The 19122-nt window shown below is 35.9% G+C and overlaps 1 protein-coding gene across 1 annotated transcript in view; it reads right to left on the reverse strand.

Moving 5' to 3' along the window:
* Positions 1–19122, reverse strand: part of LOC128234528 (hemicentin-1-like) — a 60971-nt gene that overhangs the window by 32468 nt on the left and 9381 nt on the right. The window contains exons 3-6 of the mRNA XM_052948791.1: positions 14771–15097; positions 13425–13718; positions 11921–12220; positions 8234–8527 (exon numbers count right to left, since the gene is read on the reverse strand). Of these exons, the coding sequence (XP_052804751.1) occupies positions 8234–8527; positions 11921–12220; positions 13425–13718; positions 14771–15097 (1215 nt within the window). The remainder of the gene's footprint in view (positions 1–8233; positions 8528–11920; positions 12221–13424; positions 13719–14770; positions 15098–19122) is intronic.

The following is a 19122-nucleotide window of genomic DNA, read 5'->3' on the forward strand; positions in this document are numbered from 1 at the left end:
ATGGCGATTCTTTGATCGGGGCGATTCTGGACCAAGGCCATATCCTCTTTAAACATATATGAAGCCATTCCTTGATGACAGCTCATTAAACTTCCCAAACATAAATATTCTTAAAACCCTGTTGTCTATTCCGAACGACAGCCTTTTCAACAACCCTAAAACAAACACCCAATAAGCTAATCCAAACTGAACAAGAGCGCCGCGCAGTGAGCGCCAAGTGTCCCCTACCGGTTTAAAGCCTTGTGAAAAGAATGAGTGTGTCACAAGAGAATTTCAACGAAGACTTTAACAAATCCTACCAATAAATCAAAGTTATCAAAAACACCCCCAGCCCATGTGATACTGAACACTAATGGCCTTTACTGTAAACTTTATCCACCAAAATGCAACAGTTTTAGCCGTAAAACCTTCAAGATCACCAATGTCTACTTTTGACGTATTGCCCTCTATCCACAAACTGAGTTTCATGAACCTAGCTTTATCACAGAACCAAATGGGCTATATTTTGAATGTCAAGGGCAATAACTCTGCATTACCTTGTAAACATAATCTCCTTATTGCCCTCTTTCCACATACTATGTTTAATTTACCTAGCTTGGATACTTTTTATTCTGCATAACTTTCACTGAGGAAAAACATAAACTAACGTGCATGATCTCCGCGTCCTTAGTTTCATTAACCTAGCTAGATACTTTTTGAGTTATCACAGGACGAAAATGGCAATATGTTTAATGTCAAGGACAATAACTCTGCATCACCTTGTATGACGACAAACATAAGCTTATGTGCATCTCAGGGCAATATTGAGATAATGCACATTAGCTCTACTACTACTACTACTACTACTACTACTACTACTACTGCTACTGCTGCTGCTGCTGCTGCTGCTACTGCTACTGCTACTACTACTACTTCTACAACACGGCATACTTATGAGTGTTTGCTAGTGACTAATAAAACACAAATTGAATGATGCATTAGAAGTTTCTGTGGTGATGGTGGTGGTGGTTGTGCTGCTGCTGATGCTACTGCTACTACTGCTGCTGCTTTTACTACATCTACTACTGCTGCTTAAACTACTGCTACTGCTACTCCTACTTCTGCTACTGCTTCTAAAGCTGTTAGTACTGCTTCTACTACTACTTCTGCTACTGCTGCTGCTGCTGCTGCTGCTGCTGCAACTACTACGACTACTTCCACTGCAACTACTACTACTACTACTACTACTACTACTACTACTACTACTACTACTACTACTACTACTACTACTACTACTACTACTACTACTACTACTACTACTACTACTACTACTACTACTTCTACTACTACTACTACTACTACTACTACTACCACTACTACACACATGGATTTCCCACATTACTTTAACTGTTACCTTGTATATAATCTATAGACAAGGTTTAAATCTCCGATTAGGCAGTTGTCAAAACATGAAACAAACAATGTGTTGGAGTTTAAATAATGTTTTTTTTTATACAAAGTGATAAACATTAAAAGGAAATACTTTTGAACGACCTAAATCCATTCAGGATCATAGTATGTAAGTATTCAAATATAAATGTGACGGCACGCGTTCAACCAATATAATAATGAAATTACCTTAGTAAAAATCACGTTTGTTATTAGTGTTGAACGAAAATAAGTATCTAGTTCAATGAAGAATCATCAGTTTAACAAACGTGATTTTTACTAAGGTAATTTCATGTTTTGACAACTGCCTAATTCATAATCATGTGCTTCGAGTTATTTGATTTATTGCAAGTTTCATTACTTGGTAAGAATGAATTGTTAATTGGATTTTCAGAAATCTCGTATTCCAGGGTATCAATGATGCATTTCTGCAAATATCAAACTGTGTGATATTACTTGAGTGAAGTTGATTGTTCACTTGGACTGTCCTCAATTTCACTCAACATAAATTGAAGTCGGGGTTAATTTTTACTTAATACATTGAAACGGTGTGTGCAACAGAAATTAAATAATCGATGAATGTACATGCGGACTGACATTGGTTATTTTCGTGTTTTTCCGTACGGTTCATAGATTCTGCTTTCAGTCAAGGTTCTCTCTTTAGGCGACAGGGCATTTTGACAGTACTAATATCTACCGAAACAATGCGGGAATCTTGCATAAGATTTAACTAAGGTATATTAAATATCGCTATCGTCTATTGAAATGAAATAAATCTCAAAACCATCGTTGTTTCCTTTACAGTTGCTACCTATTAGTTTCATATACTGATTCGTAGGCTCCTATTTTTCCTGTCATAAAAATCTCAAAGGCAACAACAGCAGAATGTGGATAATTTCATCAATATACAATAAATTTGGATATCGAGTAGATATTTGTTCTTTACAACGATACTCAAGTTATAAGTGATTTCAACACTTCGACGTGTACTTTTAACACCACGAGGCTCTTATTGTCTTCTACGAGGCTTCTCCAAAACGCGGACATTGTTTTGTTATTTTTATATAATTAATTGATAAAATTTATACGAAAAGGAAGGCAGAAGGTGATTATAATTTACAAAGATGACCATGATAGAGATGATACATCATTCAAATCCGAATAAAAGCTTCCAGATTACTCTTTTAAACTAGGGTACGCACATTGGGGTCTTTATGGTACATCACAAAGAACGAGCTATATACACTCAGAAAAAATAGTTGCCAAGTTTTTTTGGAATGCAATAAAACACATACAGCTTATATTGACGAAAGTAAGTTTGGGCTTAATGCCCGTTAGAAACAAGATATACACGATCGTTGGTGATAAAGAAAAACAGATTTCTTTCCTGAAATCCTAGTTTTAGTCAAGTGTCCTACTAAGGGTTTAGACGATGAGTTGTATCAATATCGTCGATAAATTAGTAACTTTAAACTAGGAAGGACAAAAAGTTACTTATTCACAAAATTTATAGAAATATCAATGTACATACAACAAACATGCAAGAAAAAAAAGTTTATAAATATTCCGTTAACAATTAACAACTTTACCAGGTTTTGATTAAGCCCACGATACAATAACACATCAGCGGCTTTACAAGCAGTGGCTTTTGACTTTTTCGAAAACTGACAATGGTAATTTCATTTTTTCAGTAATTTGGCAATATGTGCTTCAAAACTAAGAAACAATTAATTCGTTTTATACCTGCTCTTGCTAAACCGTTAGTATTGTTAACTATGTTTGCGATCAAATACCTTTCTGTTTAATGTTCTTAATGAATGAACAACGTTTAGTCTGATTCATATACTCTGAAAAGAGTTTCAAATTCATAGGTTTTAAATGATGATAAATATGGTTTGCCGAATAATTATATTTTGTTCCAAGAAAATCAGTACCGGATTGATTTTAAATCCAGACACCACTGAAACCAAAAATTAATTCTTATATAATCCTTGCATTTCTGTTTCCAAAATATCCTCTTAGCTTGATAAATGGTAATATTTTGAGTCTGTACATGTTTTTCTTCTGTAAATACGTCCTGTCGTTATTATATAGCGCACTAAAAGGAGAAGATCTGTCTAAAACAATGTCTACTGTTCCAATCCTTGATATTGAATATGTAATCAAATTGAAATTTTGTGTAAACTCATTAAAATATATTCAAACCATCATGAAATTCTTTGTATGATGGTTTATAAGCACTGCAGTCACACGTGTTGACAAAAGCATTCGAACTCGTATCCTTTAGAATTGAAAAACCCATTAAAATGAATACGTATTTGATATTATATACGGAATATGAACAATGAACCAAGTAATGAATCAGCTTATAAATGTTGATTAAAATGTATGTCGCTACCGTAATTTTACATCAAACGGCAAATTTTAACTATATGTGCCTAGAAGCATTCAATTTATTCGCTTATGTTGTTCTGTATCATCTTATTTAAGGGAATAATGTTATGAGATTCTTTTGTCTTTTTTTTTGTTCGTTTTATATGAAAAAAACATCACGTGATTTAAAATGTGTCAAATTCTGATAGCAACAAGACAACAAGACATGGAGAAAAAGAGTGTTAGATAGAAGTGTTGGATTCAAATGTTGTTATCATACATAAGGTTGGAATAATGTTGAAGATGAGTATATACAGACTAGAAATGTGTCCATAGGACACGGATGCCCCCACTTCGGTTTTTTGTCACAGAAAATAAGCCATAATGATTTTTGAAGTATTTTTGGCAAAAAAGGGCCGTAACTCCTAAATGACTAAAGCGATTTCCATGACTATCGAACTTGATCAAGATATTATGGTCACAAACATGTGTTTAAAGTTTGGTGAGGATTGGACAAACAGTTTTCAAGAATTAGATCGGAAACAATCTTCGGGACGTATTTTTCAAGTCTTTTTTTGCAAATAAAGGGCCGTAACTCCTAAATGACAAAAGCGATTTCCATGGCTATCGAACTTGATCAAGATATTATGGTCACAATCATGTATGTAAAGTTTGGTGAGGATTGGACACATACTTTTCAAGAATTAGATTGGAAACATATATTTTTGAAGTATTTTTGGCAAAAAAGGGCCGTAACTCCTAAATGACTAAAGCGATTTCCATGACTATCGAACTTGATCAAGATATTATGGTCACAAACATGTGTTTAAAGTTTTGTGAGGATTGGACAAACGGTTTTCAAGAATTAGATCGGAAACAATCTTCGGGACGTACGTACGTACGTACGTACGGACAGACGTACGTACGGACAAGGGCAACCCTATATGCCGCCACTTTGTGGGGGCATAAAAATAGGGGTAAAATCTAAAAGCATTAATCTGGCTACCATAGTTCCCTCCAGCTGCTAGGATTATCCAAAACCCATAATGATAACACTGTCGATATGGTTTGGAATATTTCACTATCCAATATGAGCTTAAAATAAGGTATAATCTTATGTTTTGATGAAATAAATTGATATGTTCAGCAAATAAAAACTTATATTTGATATTTTAATTACATATTAAGAATTAACATAAAACTTAAAGATCATCTTTAAAATCAAGTGTGGTTAATTCCTTTGATAAACACTGAGTACCTCACTTTTAAAACAATAAATTTTGTCAATATTAATGAATTGGTATTTAATAAAAATAGATCTAGTGAGGAATAGATTGGTTGGATAAAAAAACAGCACTTTTCATTAATAAGTGAAATCTTATAATGTTGTTCAAACGTTTTCTTGAGGCTGAATGTCCTTACAACAAACAAGTCAAATGAAAATAACAATGTCTGGTCTTCTTTCATAATGTGACAAATCGCCAGTTTACAAGCAAATATGTCATATATCTGACAGTGAGAGTTACCAAAGACATACATAGACTATCGTCAAGAGTTATTTACGTGTATAGCAGAGCCATTGGATTGTTGTTAAGTTACACCCATTGATCGTTTGTTTCAATGTTACTTTTCTATATACCACACAAAAGTACCAAATTTGTTCAATGTTTTTACATGAAACATAGTAAAACTGTTATAGTGACTAAACCACCTATTCGCTAGGCCCATGCCATAAGAATCAATAAGTTTGATTTGTGTCACTTGATAGACCGACACACCATCTAAACACCACTTTTAACCGTGCTTCAATTTTGATGAATAAAGTTTTGACAAACCTTTCTTTATACCCGTCGAACATATAAAACAACACATACTTGTTGTCCTGACTGATGGCATGCATGTACTTCTTTTAACTTGTGACCAGTATGAATCGTATTAAAAGAAACGACCACGTGACACTTGCTGTAGATATATACATATATAAGGTACACTTCTTAGTTCTGTCCTGCTAGAGCCAGTTGAAGACAATGTCTTTTTCATAATGTAGACACATAGAGAAATGCCTTCTATATGCCTAAAGTATCTTTACATCAGATCAGAGCTAGAACCGGGAGATTGTAAACACTAGTAGGAAAACAACTTTGAGGTTGACTATAATGCTATAAATGGTATTAAAATGAGTTTCATTTTATTTGAGAATTTCAATCGCACAAATATCTGAGAAATCAATACTTAGATAAATGTTATTACCTAACTAAATTTGTTGCATTACTTATATCCCAGGATGTCAATGTTGATAGAAATCTTGCTGCGAATATGTATAAAGCTATGGACTTAAGGGAATAGATAATACCCTTTACCAGCACTAGGTGATTAAGCTCGAAGTATTATATATAGTCCATAGCATTATTTTATTTTTTTGTTTATTATTTTTTATGAAAATTATATTTTTAAATGAGAATCTATTTGAAAAAAAATAAAACACAATTAAAGTGTCAATGCTTGATTGACCCCAATGAAGTTTCATAGCCAAAGGTTATACTCTTCTGAAGTTCTTTTCCAAACAAAATATTTATAACAATCATTAATTGCCTACACACGTTTTCACTGTTACCTGTGACATTGACCGTTGACTTACTAACCCATATAGATTAAAGCGGTTGTATACTACCTGCTTTCGCGGGATATGTTATCATTTTGTACATTATATGGCCCGTTTTGGAGTTGTTAATTGTATAATTAATAACTTAGGTAAATTAATAAGAAATTTGTATTACCAGTGTATCCAATTGTCAATGTTCATTCAATTTGTAATCACTTTTACAACTGAACATTCCCAAGTTTAGTTTTTACGTCCGTTGACTAGAACGCTTTTATCTGCGGATGCGGCTGAGTCAGGCGGTTGTCAACAATGTAGTAACTTTTGGCCTTTTACATTCACGACAATACTGTGGTAAATACCCACTAAACTCTGATAAAATAAATCTGATTCAATACAGTATCGCACTGAGTTTTTGACCTGTCACATGATTTGGCGACGCAGTGAAATTTAAATTTAAATTCAAATATGTCAAGCTGGTAAAGGGTTTGATTATAATAGTCAAACCTCTCAGTTGAAGGCCAGCCTGTTGGGATTATTAGACACCTTCATTCGTGAACATGTTTACCCCAATTTCTATCCCAAACGCCAGGCGGAAAGGCACTCAATTTAACTTGCTGCTGGATCGGCAATCGGCCATGTTAGAAAAAAAACGTGTGAGATTTGAACCATTGACATACCGCCCCGTAGGCGTTCCACTTATCCACTAGGCAACTGAGATGTTGCTACTTATTTGGTTGATGGATTCAAAGATAAAAAAAACGAAATTACAGGAAAACCTGAAAACAACACAAAAGTATAGACCAGTAAATATCAATTCATATTGTTTTAATCAATCGAATTTTGACTGTTTCAGATGAAACTTAAACTCATAAATCATAAATCATATCCCAAAATTCCTATACTCATGTTGCACCCCTTGTAGAGTTTACCTGTTGCAAATAGTTCATGTCGAATTAAAAGATACGATAAACAATCAATCCATGAATCAAATACCTTCTAGAATTAATCGAATTTCAGGGAGATGGTATCTTTATTTATTTTTTTCGATGTGAACATTAATGTTGGCAAGATTATTGTTTGAGTGTAATAAGTTTAATATTTCATTTTACTATTCCAAACAGTATTATAATGTATCCAGAAGAATAAGCAGTAGTCTAAAGTAGTTTCAATGGTTTAACAAATACCTTTCTGCTTCACTATGGAATCGTGTCAATCAACTTCTACACTATGTATGCGAGAGAGAGCGTTACTATATGCATGAGCATTATTTAAAGAATAGAAGAATATTTCACGGAGGCTTAAGAATATGTTTTATCGTTTGTTAATGAAAGAATAATTTGACCAAGTTTTTGGAAATGCAATTTTAGAACAATATAGGATATGAATAGCAGTCATATAAGTCCTAAAGTTTTAAAGAGATATACCAAATTGGTTTTAATGGATTTGTTCAGTGGCCTTCCAATAAAATTCAAAGGACGCTTTTCTGGTGGCCTGTATCACGTCGAGTTCGGTGTGTAAACACATATCAGTCGAGACCGCAGGTAGTAGTACATAATTAAGTAACATTCCCTATGACCTAAATTTAAATAAATATGTGGTTGAAGCCGATGTTTGCCTTTAAGAAAGATAATTCCAATTAAAAATAGAGTATGTTTTTGCTTTAAGAGATGAAAACAATCTTGCCAATTATCCGATGTAATATAACTGTTTGAAAACAAAATGAATTATAAAGGAACTATTTCTATACAGTTCTGTCATAATTCTATACATGGTTATTCATATATATCCTATCTAATAATACACTGTTTTGTTGAACTAAGTCTCACTTACATAGAACTTGAAGAGTGATGGTTGTTTCTCGTGTCTTATCAACAGCTGTCCCTCCTGTAGGTGACAACTTGTTCCTTGATGTACACGTTACACCTCCGGCGTGTGTTTGCAGCACGCTCGCCAGTGTGAGCGTGGATCCGCTATGTGGGCCTCCACCAGGGTATGTCCAGGTGTAAGTGGGGCTCGGGTTTCCCGTGCTGCTGCATGTGAGCGTCATGGAACGCCCGGATATTACCCGTACAGGGGAGATTACCTCGGCACTCTTGTAGGATACTTTCAGAGTGGACGGTTCATCTGTAAATAGAGCTGAAGTATTATACAGTAGATATGAATATTCAGAAAAATGGTGAATGTCAACATGATGTCTGTACAATAGCGACAACCTCGGAACTATGATACAATACATTATTTTTATTATTATTATTATTATTATTATTATTATTATTATTATTATTATTATTATTATTATTATTATTATATGATTGCCATTTCCTTTGTAACATCCAACAGGGAAAATACTGAGGCGTATTAAACATTGCATTATAGTTTTTACGTATTCATAAAATTGTTGCCTCTCTTAAATTATTAATGGGATTTTTACGCCATTTTCTGAACGACGGATACGTGTTTAAAAACCATAATTCAAAGAAAAACATGTGGATATCATTTTTACACTCTTAGATCTTAATGACATGGACATTAGTTTGTATATCTTTATAATAAGTCCGGACCAAGGTAGTGATATAAGTAAATGTTAATGATGCGTTCAGTACGAATGGTTAATGATTCATCAAGTTCTTAGCACAAACATATGTATCATAGAAATATGATAGCCAGAATGACGATACACCAAAGGTATGTTACCCAGCATCTGAAATTGTGTATCTGTTGTTTTGTCAATAAGTGCAGAGATATGGCCCTTTGTGAAAATATGACATATAAATAATGCAGTCTTGTATCGGGCATATTTCTATCAATGTGTGCACAAAGAGCATAGAATGTAGTGGAACACATATCTAAAAGAATTTCAGAAATTGCGTCTTGCAGGCGGATGCAAGACAACATACAAACTAAACATATCATGAACGAATCCTTTTTAAATAATAAGTAATTCACATTGTTACCTTCTACTGAACCGAATCAACATCGTAAATTCATATTCATCAATGAAATAATTTGTATAAACATTCATTTCCACAAATTTATAACCTGGACGCCTTAAAATGTATAGGAATAATTTGATATTTTAAAACAGTAATATATTAAAAACTAAAATTATTTAAAAAAAATGTATCAAACGTGTTTGGAGGTTATAGTACAGCTTACGAGTTTTTTTTACATCGGTATAAAAATGTTTCTGAAATCACAATGCATGTGTTTTTAATGTAAAGAGAGCATAGCATAATAACACTTTATTTTTTTTTCTCTATTTGTTATGTTTATCACGTAATAATTTATATACTAATAAATAATAAATAATTTATATACTATTCATTGAACTATGTATGTTGTTTACAGTGTGCTAATATTCGTGATTTTTTTTCCATTGATTACTGGTTATTTAATTCTTGTGTCTGTATTGCTGTATTGCTTTTATTATCTTATCATTCATTATTGTACAACGCCATTGAATATGTATTCATATGTAGAAATAGGCGTTTAAGCAAATAAACAAGTTTCAAGTTTCAAGTAACGAATCGTAATCACAATGAAAAAAACGCATACTCTGAATGAATCACTGGACGTTTATTTAACGAAGCACTTAACAGATCAGTTTAATCTTTGTAGGAGTTGTGTGGATGTGAGCTGCTCATGTGCACAACGACGCTATTTATTACAAATTACAATGAGTGTGCAAATTCACAACTCGTGCATTGTAGGTTGTAGTTGTTATGTCAATTAAAACGTTTGTTTTAGGAAACAAATATCTCCAAGCTAATGCTTTTCCATGCCATGTGGTTTCCAAAGTTTTTAAAAGTTATAAAAAATATAAACCTCATATCCCAACATGGCAGCTACGGAATGAATTGAAATAGGCGCACACAAAGTCCAATGCAGTTTTGATATTAAAAATAAAGTACCTGAATTAGCTATTTATTGTATTTAATCAAATGCTTCATAAATAGTTTTCAATGATCTTTACTTTACTTGAAACAACATGCGTGAAATTATTCCGCACCTAATGCACCAGTTAATCTTAACCACGCCTCCCCCAAGGTCCAGGGAATAGCGGGGACTTTGACTTCCCAGCAAATCCCGGGTAAACTAACCGCCCTGAGGGGACACACTGCTGGTAAAATCCCCGCCAAATGCCCAAGCACCCCTGGGAAATTCTAGGTAAGGCCCATTCCCCGCTGTTTTTGGCGAGGATTAATGAACACCGCACTCACTCAGAATCGCGGGGCCTATTGAAAGGTTAAAACAAGGCACATTTCCCCCGCTACCCCCGGTATACCCCCGGACTTGGGGGGGGGTGTACAAATAAATGATGCATAAGCACAATTATAGACGGTATGAGCACATTAATGCATATTGCTCCGGTCCAAAAATCCTCTTTTAACAAATTGTTATAGTATACTAAGCATTATAAAAGTATGTAAGATTTGTATAAAAGCAATAATACTGAACATTGTCGGGCCTTACCAAAATAAATTATGCTCTGACATATTCTTTTAAACGCAGTCAACATTACAAAGTCCCCCGCTTGTGAGACATATAAATTCGGGATGAAGCCCTCGGGCAAATATCTCAATACTGGGGCAATTATCAACGCCTTCGCTCACCCACATGCTCTATTCTGAACTATTAATGATATGAGTTTAACCTGTATATGATATTCTTTTTAGATATTGTTTTATATACTCATAGTTAGGTCTTAGTCTGGTGATGCATTTTATTTACTGTTCCAGAGTAGTAAATACGAAGAATATATATTAAATTCAAGTATTTTCTAGAGATGAAACGCTCGTCATTAAAGATGCACTCTTACTCCCAAATAAGATTAACCATAATTAGTACAATTGTTTAAATTTGCCGAAAAGGATGAATATGTGACGAAAACAATAGTTCTTATGAATGATACCGAGTTTAATTTGAAAGAAATGAGCATAAAACACGGTATTTCAACCTTTTGAGGCTATAGTAAACCACAGTTAAAAATTTAGCATTCACCAATCCTTTAATATTTTTGCGCTTTCTGCTATAAAATACACAGTTACAAATTTGCTATCAGTAATTAATAGTTTCCATAAATGCATTATTTAGTAGGTAGTTAAAGGTTAATCACTCGAAAATTATGTTTTCAGTTATACATGTGTATGTATTGGTTTTGAATAAGAGTGTCACTTTAAGCCACTGTAATGGTAAATGTCTTGAGTTTACTCGTTACCTCCATACACTAGTTACTTAGTTTAAACACATTTATTTTACAACAACTGTGAAACAAGTTATTACGACATTATATTAATCACTCTCGTTTGCACAATTTTACGCGAGAGTATGGTTTTATGTTGTGGAGGAAACCGGAGAACTCAGAGACAACTCCGGCTTGGTGACCACAAACCAAACTCACATGCGCCCAAGCCTGCGTTAACTATAGCTCATCTAACAGATACTTTATAGGTAAATGTTTGCGATACTGGTGGAAACTTACAACACATATATATCTAAATATATGAATTAACTCACATTGTATATTCACCGAAAATGATGTGTTGGTAGTTCCCGGCTCCATGCTTCCTCCAGTGGGATCCATTGTGTTTGTGACTGTCAGGGTATACTGGCCTTGGTCGGCGGTGTGCTGGGCATTGGTCAGGGTCAAATTGGCTCCGGAAACTTGTCCACGTCCAGGAGTTGACCAGGTGTACGTAATCAGGGGCGGATTGGCGAAACTTATGCAGCTGATAGTGCTGTCTGCGCCCTCGACTAGTACAGCAGTTGACGAGATAGAAGTTCTACTGATGGTGCATGATGGTTTACTTGGAGGATCTACGGATGAAACAGAAGTAAGATCACTTCGGCGGTAAGGCCAAAATGGTTCAACCGATAATGCGGTCTGTGCTCTTAGCTAGTTCACATTATACATATATTTATAAGATTTTTGAAACAATTACCATAATAGGTCGAAATCAATAATAGCTGTAACATTTTGATCATTCAAAAGGAATATTGTCAGTGTTTCATAAATACATTTGGTAGGACATGGGAAATGTGTAAACTTACATTAACAGAGTTATTTTCAAAGACGAGAATTAAAGGGAAACTTAACAAGATCCCAACATAGTAGTATTTGCTTATTTCCAACTTACTTTATAATCTATATTTTATAATTTACATCTAACTTGATGGTAAGTTCACTCTAACGTCGTAACGAAGTCGTCATGGTACAAGATAGTAAAAATATAACTGGGGGTCAACTTAAAAAGTAGAGTTAACTTCCAAAGGAAGAAAACATTTGAATGATTTAAGAGGTTAACACATGGCAGAGCCGGACTGGGCCGTTGTGAGTGTTCATCACATCACTCGGTTATCCGGCATTACCTTTAGAACAATATGATATAAGGGACAGGCCAAAAAGTTTATTCTGTTTCAAAAGTTATACAAGTTGATGCATGGAATCAATGTTGCTGGATCACATACCTAAGTTATGATATTTGTTTAAATTGTATCATGTATTTAAGTAAATTTATTAATTGAAGAAAATATAATGAATATGATGTTTTACTGTATATTTTATTTACTTTGCCTTGTTCCTGACATTCTCCTATCACCGCGTTTTGAGCCCGTAGTATCCCCTGGTACGATTATCTTTATTGTCCTACTTTTTCACATTTAGTTAAACCAAATCTTAAAACATATCTGTAATCAAAACAGTAAAAAAATATCTTTATAAGATATTTCTTTCAAATTCAAATACAGTACATAATTAAGTAACATGACTTAAATTGAAATAAATATGTGGTTGAAGCCGATGTTTGCCTTTAAGATAGATCATTCCATTTTAAAAAGAGTATGTTTTTGCTTTAAGAGATGAGAACAATCTTGCCAATTTTCCGATGTAATATAACTGTTTGAAAACAAAATAAAGTATAAAGGAACTATTTCTATATAGTTCTGTCATAATTCTATACATGGGATTTCGTATGTATCCTATCTAATAATACACTGTGTTGTTGGACTAGGTCTCACTTACATAGAACTTGAAGAGTGATGTTTGTTTGTTGTGTCTTATCAATAGCTGTCCCTCCAGAAGGTAACAACGTGTTCTTTGCTGTACACGTTACACCTCCGGTGTGTGTTGTCTGCACACTGGCCAGTGTGAGCGTGGGGCCACTATGTGGGCCTCCACCAGGGTATGTCCAGGTGTAAGTGGGGCTAGGGTTTCCCGTGCTGCTGCATGTGAGCGTCATGGAACGCCCGGATATTACCCGTACAGGGGAGATTACCTCGGCACTCTTGTAGGATACTTTCAGAGTGGACGGTTCATCTGTAAATAGAGCTGAAGTATTTTACAGTAGATATGAATATTCAGAAAAATGGTGAATGTCAACATGATGTTTGTACAACAGCGATAACCTCGGATACATATTATACATATTATTAGTATTATTGTTATTAGTATTATTGTTATTATTATTATTTTTATTATTATTATTATTATTAGTAGTAGTAGTAGTAGTAGTAGTAGTAGTAGTAGTAGTAGTAGTAGTAGTAGTAGTAGTAGTAGCAGTAGTATCATTAGTAGTATTATTTTATTATTATTACTGATTCCCGTTTTACATCCAATAGGGAAAATACTGAGGCGTATTAATCATTGCATTATAGTTTTTACGTATTCATAAAATTGTTGCCTCTCTTAAATGATTAATGGGATGTTTTCGTCATGTTCGGAACGACGGATACGTGGTTAAAAACCATAGTTCAAAGAGAAACATGCGTATATCATTTTAACATGGGAGTATAACAGGAAACACTATTTTTCATCCGAATTAATGGGGTGTTACCTGATTTTCAACAAATAAAATTGGCACGTATACAACCAAAGTGACTGCACGTACAACAATGCAGACACATACCCACCCTGAATGTCTAGGACACAATTCTAGGAATATAGCCAGGCACCGTCGTTGTTTGTTTGCTCTGTAATACTCGACCTGTGTATGTCGCCTCTAGTAGGCAAAAGTACAACAAAGGTGACAGACAATCAAACATTAACTTATCTTGAAGACATCTAAGACAACTATGGGAATGCAGCCAAATATTCACTTTCGTGAGCCCTGTAATACAAGTCTTGTGTGAACCGACTATAATTGGCAAGTATACAACAAAGGTGACAATATGTAAAAAAAAATATTGTACGACCTGTTTTGTATTATATAACAATGATGAGTCCTACAAGTACAACAATACTTATTTACACTAAATATCTAAGACAACTTTGAGGAGTATAGCCAATATCCGCCGTTGTTTGCCTATCAATACAAGCCCTGTCTTTTCTATACAACATAAGTGACTAGATGTTCAACAATTCATACTTACACTGAACATTTAAGACAACGCTGGAGGAGTATAGCCAAACCCCGCCGTTGTTTGCCCTGCAGTACACGCCCTGATCGTTTCTCTTCACAGTCAATCTCAGTTTACCGATAGTCACAATCAGGGAATCACTTGCGTTAGTGCTTGTCTCTATTCCGGTAACAATTTTCGTGTCATCCGCCCTGTCTGGTGTATCGTTATCCTTGTACCACTCCACGGTGGCCTGGGGATTTCCGGCAGACGTCTTACACCGGAACTGTATGGTGGTGTTTTCGATGATGGTCACGGAGCTACCCGCCGGAAATACCATAGACACCGCGGTTATACCGACTGTAAACAAAGACATTACACTTAACTTGAAGAAAATTGAGGCCATGTAAGTACTTCATCAAGCTTTCAGTTATCGAAAAGACTTAAGTTAAATGTTTGTTTCAAGTCTAAGTACTAAGTTAAAACTGAACCAATACTCAAGTGAAGCGATCTAAATATCAGTGTACAGAACAACCAGGGGTCGTTTTCCAATAAGTCGATTAACTTTTAAATATCCACTTTATGCTATTAAGGTACATGTTTGTGTTATGAAACAACGCATCGTTATGGGTTCATTTTTCCATATGAACAGTCGCTTCAGAGTCTATGACGGTTCGTTTAGGCGGAAGGGGGACATAATAAATGTTCAAACGTTAGAAAAGTTCCCTTAACGCTGTTATAGTTGAAAAACAATAAGTCGTACACCTTCAACATCTGAGAACAAGTATTAGGATAACATTCTGATTGCAAAAACAGATTCAGCAATAGTATGTGGTGTTGTTGTTTTTTCATTTGTATAACATAACTGAAATTAATTGTTTTTAATGAAAATTTAAAAGATATATTTACAGCTTGACCCTTACTTGCCGTGCATTCAATTTCATAAGCTCCCGAGTTGTATTTTATAGCTAGACATGCTAGTTTGTTACCTTGAAATATTTATGCCCTAAATGTTCCGTTTACCATTGAGCACAATCATGTTTATATTAACGGCTTTCTATTACCCACCAAGATTAAATTCACAGGCTTGAAAAACGGTACTAAGCAGAAGTATTGATGCACATATATGCATGTTTCAAAAAAGGATTGCGCGTCTTGCGACTCTCGGTATACTATAATGCAACGAATGGCCCTCTCGGTATACTATAATGCACCGAATGGCCCACTCGGTATACTATAATGCAACGGATGGCCCTCTTGGTAAAACTACAGTGCACCGAATGGCTCTCTCGGTATACTACGAATTTCCCTCTCGATAAATTATGAAGCACCGAATGGCCTATTTGGTATGCCATAATGCACCGAATGGCCATAGCGGTAGACTATAATGCACCGATTGGCCCACTCGTAAAACTATAATTCACCGAATTGCCCTCTCTGTAAACTGAAATGCACCGAATGGCGCTCTCCAACAATTATAATGCACCGAATGGCCATCTTGGTAAACCATAATGCACCGAATGGCCATTTCTTTAAACTAAAATGTACAAAATAGCCCTCTAAAATATGATGCCCCGTATGGCCCACTCGGTAAAATTATAATGCAACAAATGGGCATATCGGTAAACTATAATTCACCGAATGGCCCTCTCGGTAAACTATAATGCACCGAATGGCCCACTCGGTAAACTATAATGCAACGAATGGGCCTATCGGTAAACTATTATTCACCGAAAGGCACACACGGTAAACTTTATTGCATTAAATGGTCCTATCGGTTAACTATAATGAACCGAATGGCACACACGGTAAACTTTAATGCACCGAATGGCCCACTCGGTAAACTATAATGCTCCTAATCTTCTCCATTAACTATTATGCACCTAATGGTCCTCTTGGTAAACCTTTATGCACAGAAAGGCCTTTTCTATTACAATTTATGCACCATCTCATTATATCATAATGCACCGAATGATCCACTCCATAAAATACGATACACTGATTGGCACGCTTAGTAAACAATTATCCAACGAATGGCTCTCTTGATAAACTTAAATGCACCCATTGGTCCTCTCAGTAAACAGTAGTACACCGAATGGCCCTCTCGAATAACTATATTGCACCGAATTGCCATAACGGTGAACTATAAAGCACCTAATGGTCCTCTCAGTATTATATTTTGCACCAAATGGCCCACTCCATAAACCATAATGCACCGAATGGCCCTCTCCATGAACTTTAAAACACCGAATGTAAATTACAATGCACTGAATGGCCCTCTTTTTAAATAATAATGCACGGAATGGCCCTCCCCATAAACCATAAAGCACCGAATGGCCCTCGCGGAAAAAAATAATGCACTAATTGGCTCTCTTGGCAACTTATGATTCACCAAAGTGCCCACTCGGTAAAACCACGGATTGGCCTTCCCAATAATAAGTTCCCTCTCGGTAAACAATAATGCACCGAATGGCCCATTTGGTAACCTATGATGAACCAAATTGCCCTCTCGGTAAATTTTAATGCACCGAATGGCCCTTATGGTAAACTACAATGCACCTTATGGCCCTATCGCCAAAACAAATGCATTGAATGGAAATCTCGGTAAACTAAAATGCACCTTATGGACCTATTGGAAAACTATTTAGGATTGAATGGCCTTTTACGATTTATGCACCTAATGGCCCCCTTGATAAATGATAATGCACCGAATGGCCATTTCGGCAAACTATAATGCACCTAATGCCCCTCTCGGCAATCACTAACGTACCGAATTCCCCTAGTGGTAAACTATAATGCAACGAATTCCCCATTCGGTAAACTATAATGCACCAAATGGCATCTCGGTTTCCTAATATGCACCGCATGGCCTTCTCTATCAACTGTAATGCACCGAATGGCCCGCTCGGCAAATTTTTATGGACTGAATTGCCTCTCGGTCTCCTAAGATGCACCAATTGGCCCTCTCTGTAAACTTTTATCCACCGAATGGCCCTCTTGATAAACTAGAATGCACCGAATGGCCCTCTCTGTAAACTATAACGCACCAAATGGCCATCTCGGTAAATTATAATGCACCGAATGGCTCTCTCGGTATACTATAAGGCACCGAATGGCCTTTTATAAAAACTATATTGCACCAGAAGGCCCACTCCTTCAACCATAATGCGCGGAGTGGTCCTCTCCATAAACCTTAAAGCACTGAATGGCCCTCTCGTTAAACTATACTGCACCGAATGGCCCTCTTTATAAACCATAATGCACCGAATGGCCCTCTTGGCAAACTATAATCCACCCAATGGCCCTCTCGATAAACTATAATGCACCCAATGGCCCTTTCGGTAAAGACTTATGCACCGAATGTCCCTCTTGGTTAACTTTAATGCACCGAATGGCCCTTTTGATAAACTAGAACGCACAAAATGGGCCTTTCTGATACTTTAATGCATCCAATGGCCCTCTTGGTAAACAATAACCCCGAATGGCCCTCTCGGTAAAACGATAATGCTACAAATTGCCCTCTCGGTAAACATAATGCACCGAATGCCAGTTTGGTGAACTAAATTATACCGAATTGCGAACACGGTAAACTATGAACCACCAAATTCATAACCTCTTCATTAACCATAAAGCACCGAATGGCCTTCACGGTAAACGATAATGCTGCAAGTGGTCCTCTTAGTAACAAATGATGCAACGACTTGCCCTCACGGTAAACTATAACGCAATGAATGGCAAACACGGTAAACACTTATGCACCGAATGTCCCTTCTTGGTAAACTTTACTGCACCGAATGGCCCTCTTGATAAACTATAAAGCACCGAATGGCCCTCCCGGAAACTATAATGCACCCAATGGCCCTCTCGGTAAACAATTATGTACCAAATGGCCCTCTTGATAAACTATAATGCACCGAATGTCCCTCACGGTTAACATATGTGCACCTGATGGCCCACTCCATAAACAATAATGCACCAAATTGCCCTCTCGGTTACGATTCATGCACCAAATGGCCCTCTCTATATACTATAATGCACCGAATGGTCCACTCCATAAACTGAAATGCACCCATTGGCCATCTCGGTATCCAACGAATGTCCCCCTTGATCAACTATAAAGCATCGAATGACCTTCTCGGTAAACAATATTGACCTTCTCGGTAAACAATATTGTACAGAATTGACAACTCGGTAAACAAGAATGCACCGAATGTCCCTTTTGGTAAATTCCAATGCACCGATTTGCCCATTCGGTAAACTATTATGCACCGAATGGCCATCATGGTTAACTAATATGCTCCGAATGACCCACTCCATAAACAATAATGTACCAAATGGCCCTCTCGGTAAACTATAACGCACCAAATTGCCATCTCGGTAAAATA

Source organism: Mya arenaria, chromosome 5 (assembly GCF_026914265.1).
Source record: "Mya arenaria isolate MELC-2E11 chromosome 5, ASM2691426v1".
Lineage (NCBI taxonomy): Eukaryota > Metazoa > Mollusca > Bivalvia > Myida > Myidae > Mya > Mya arenaria.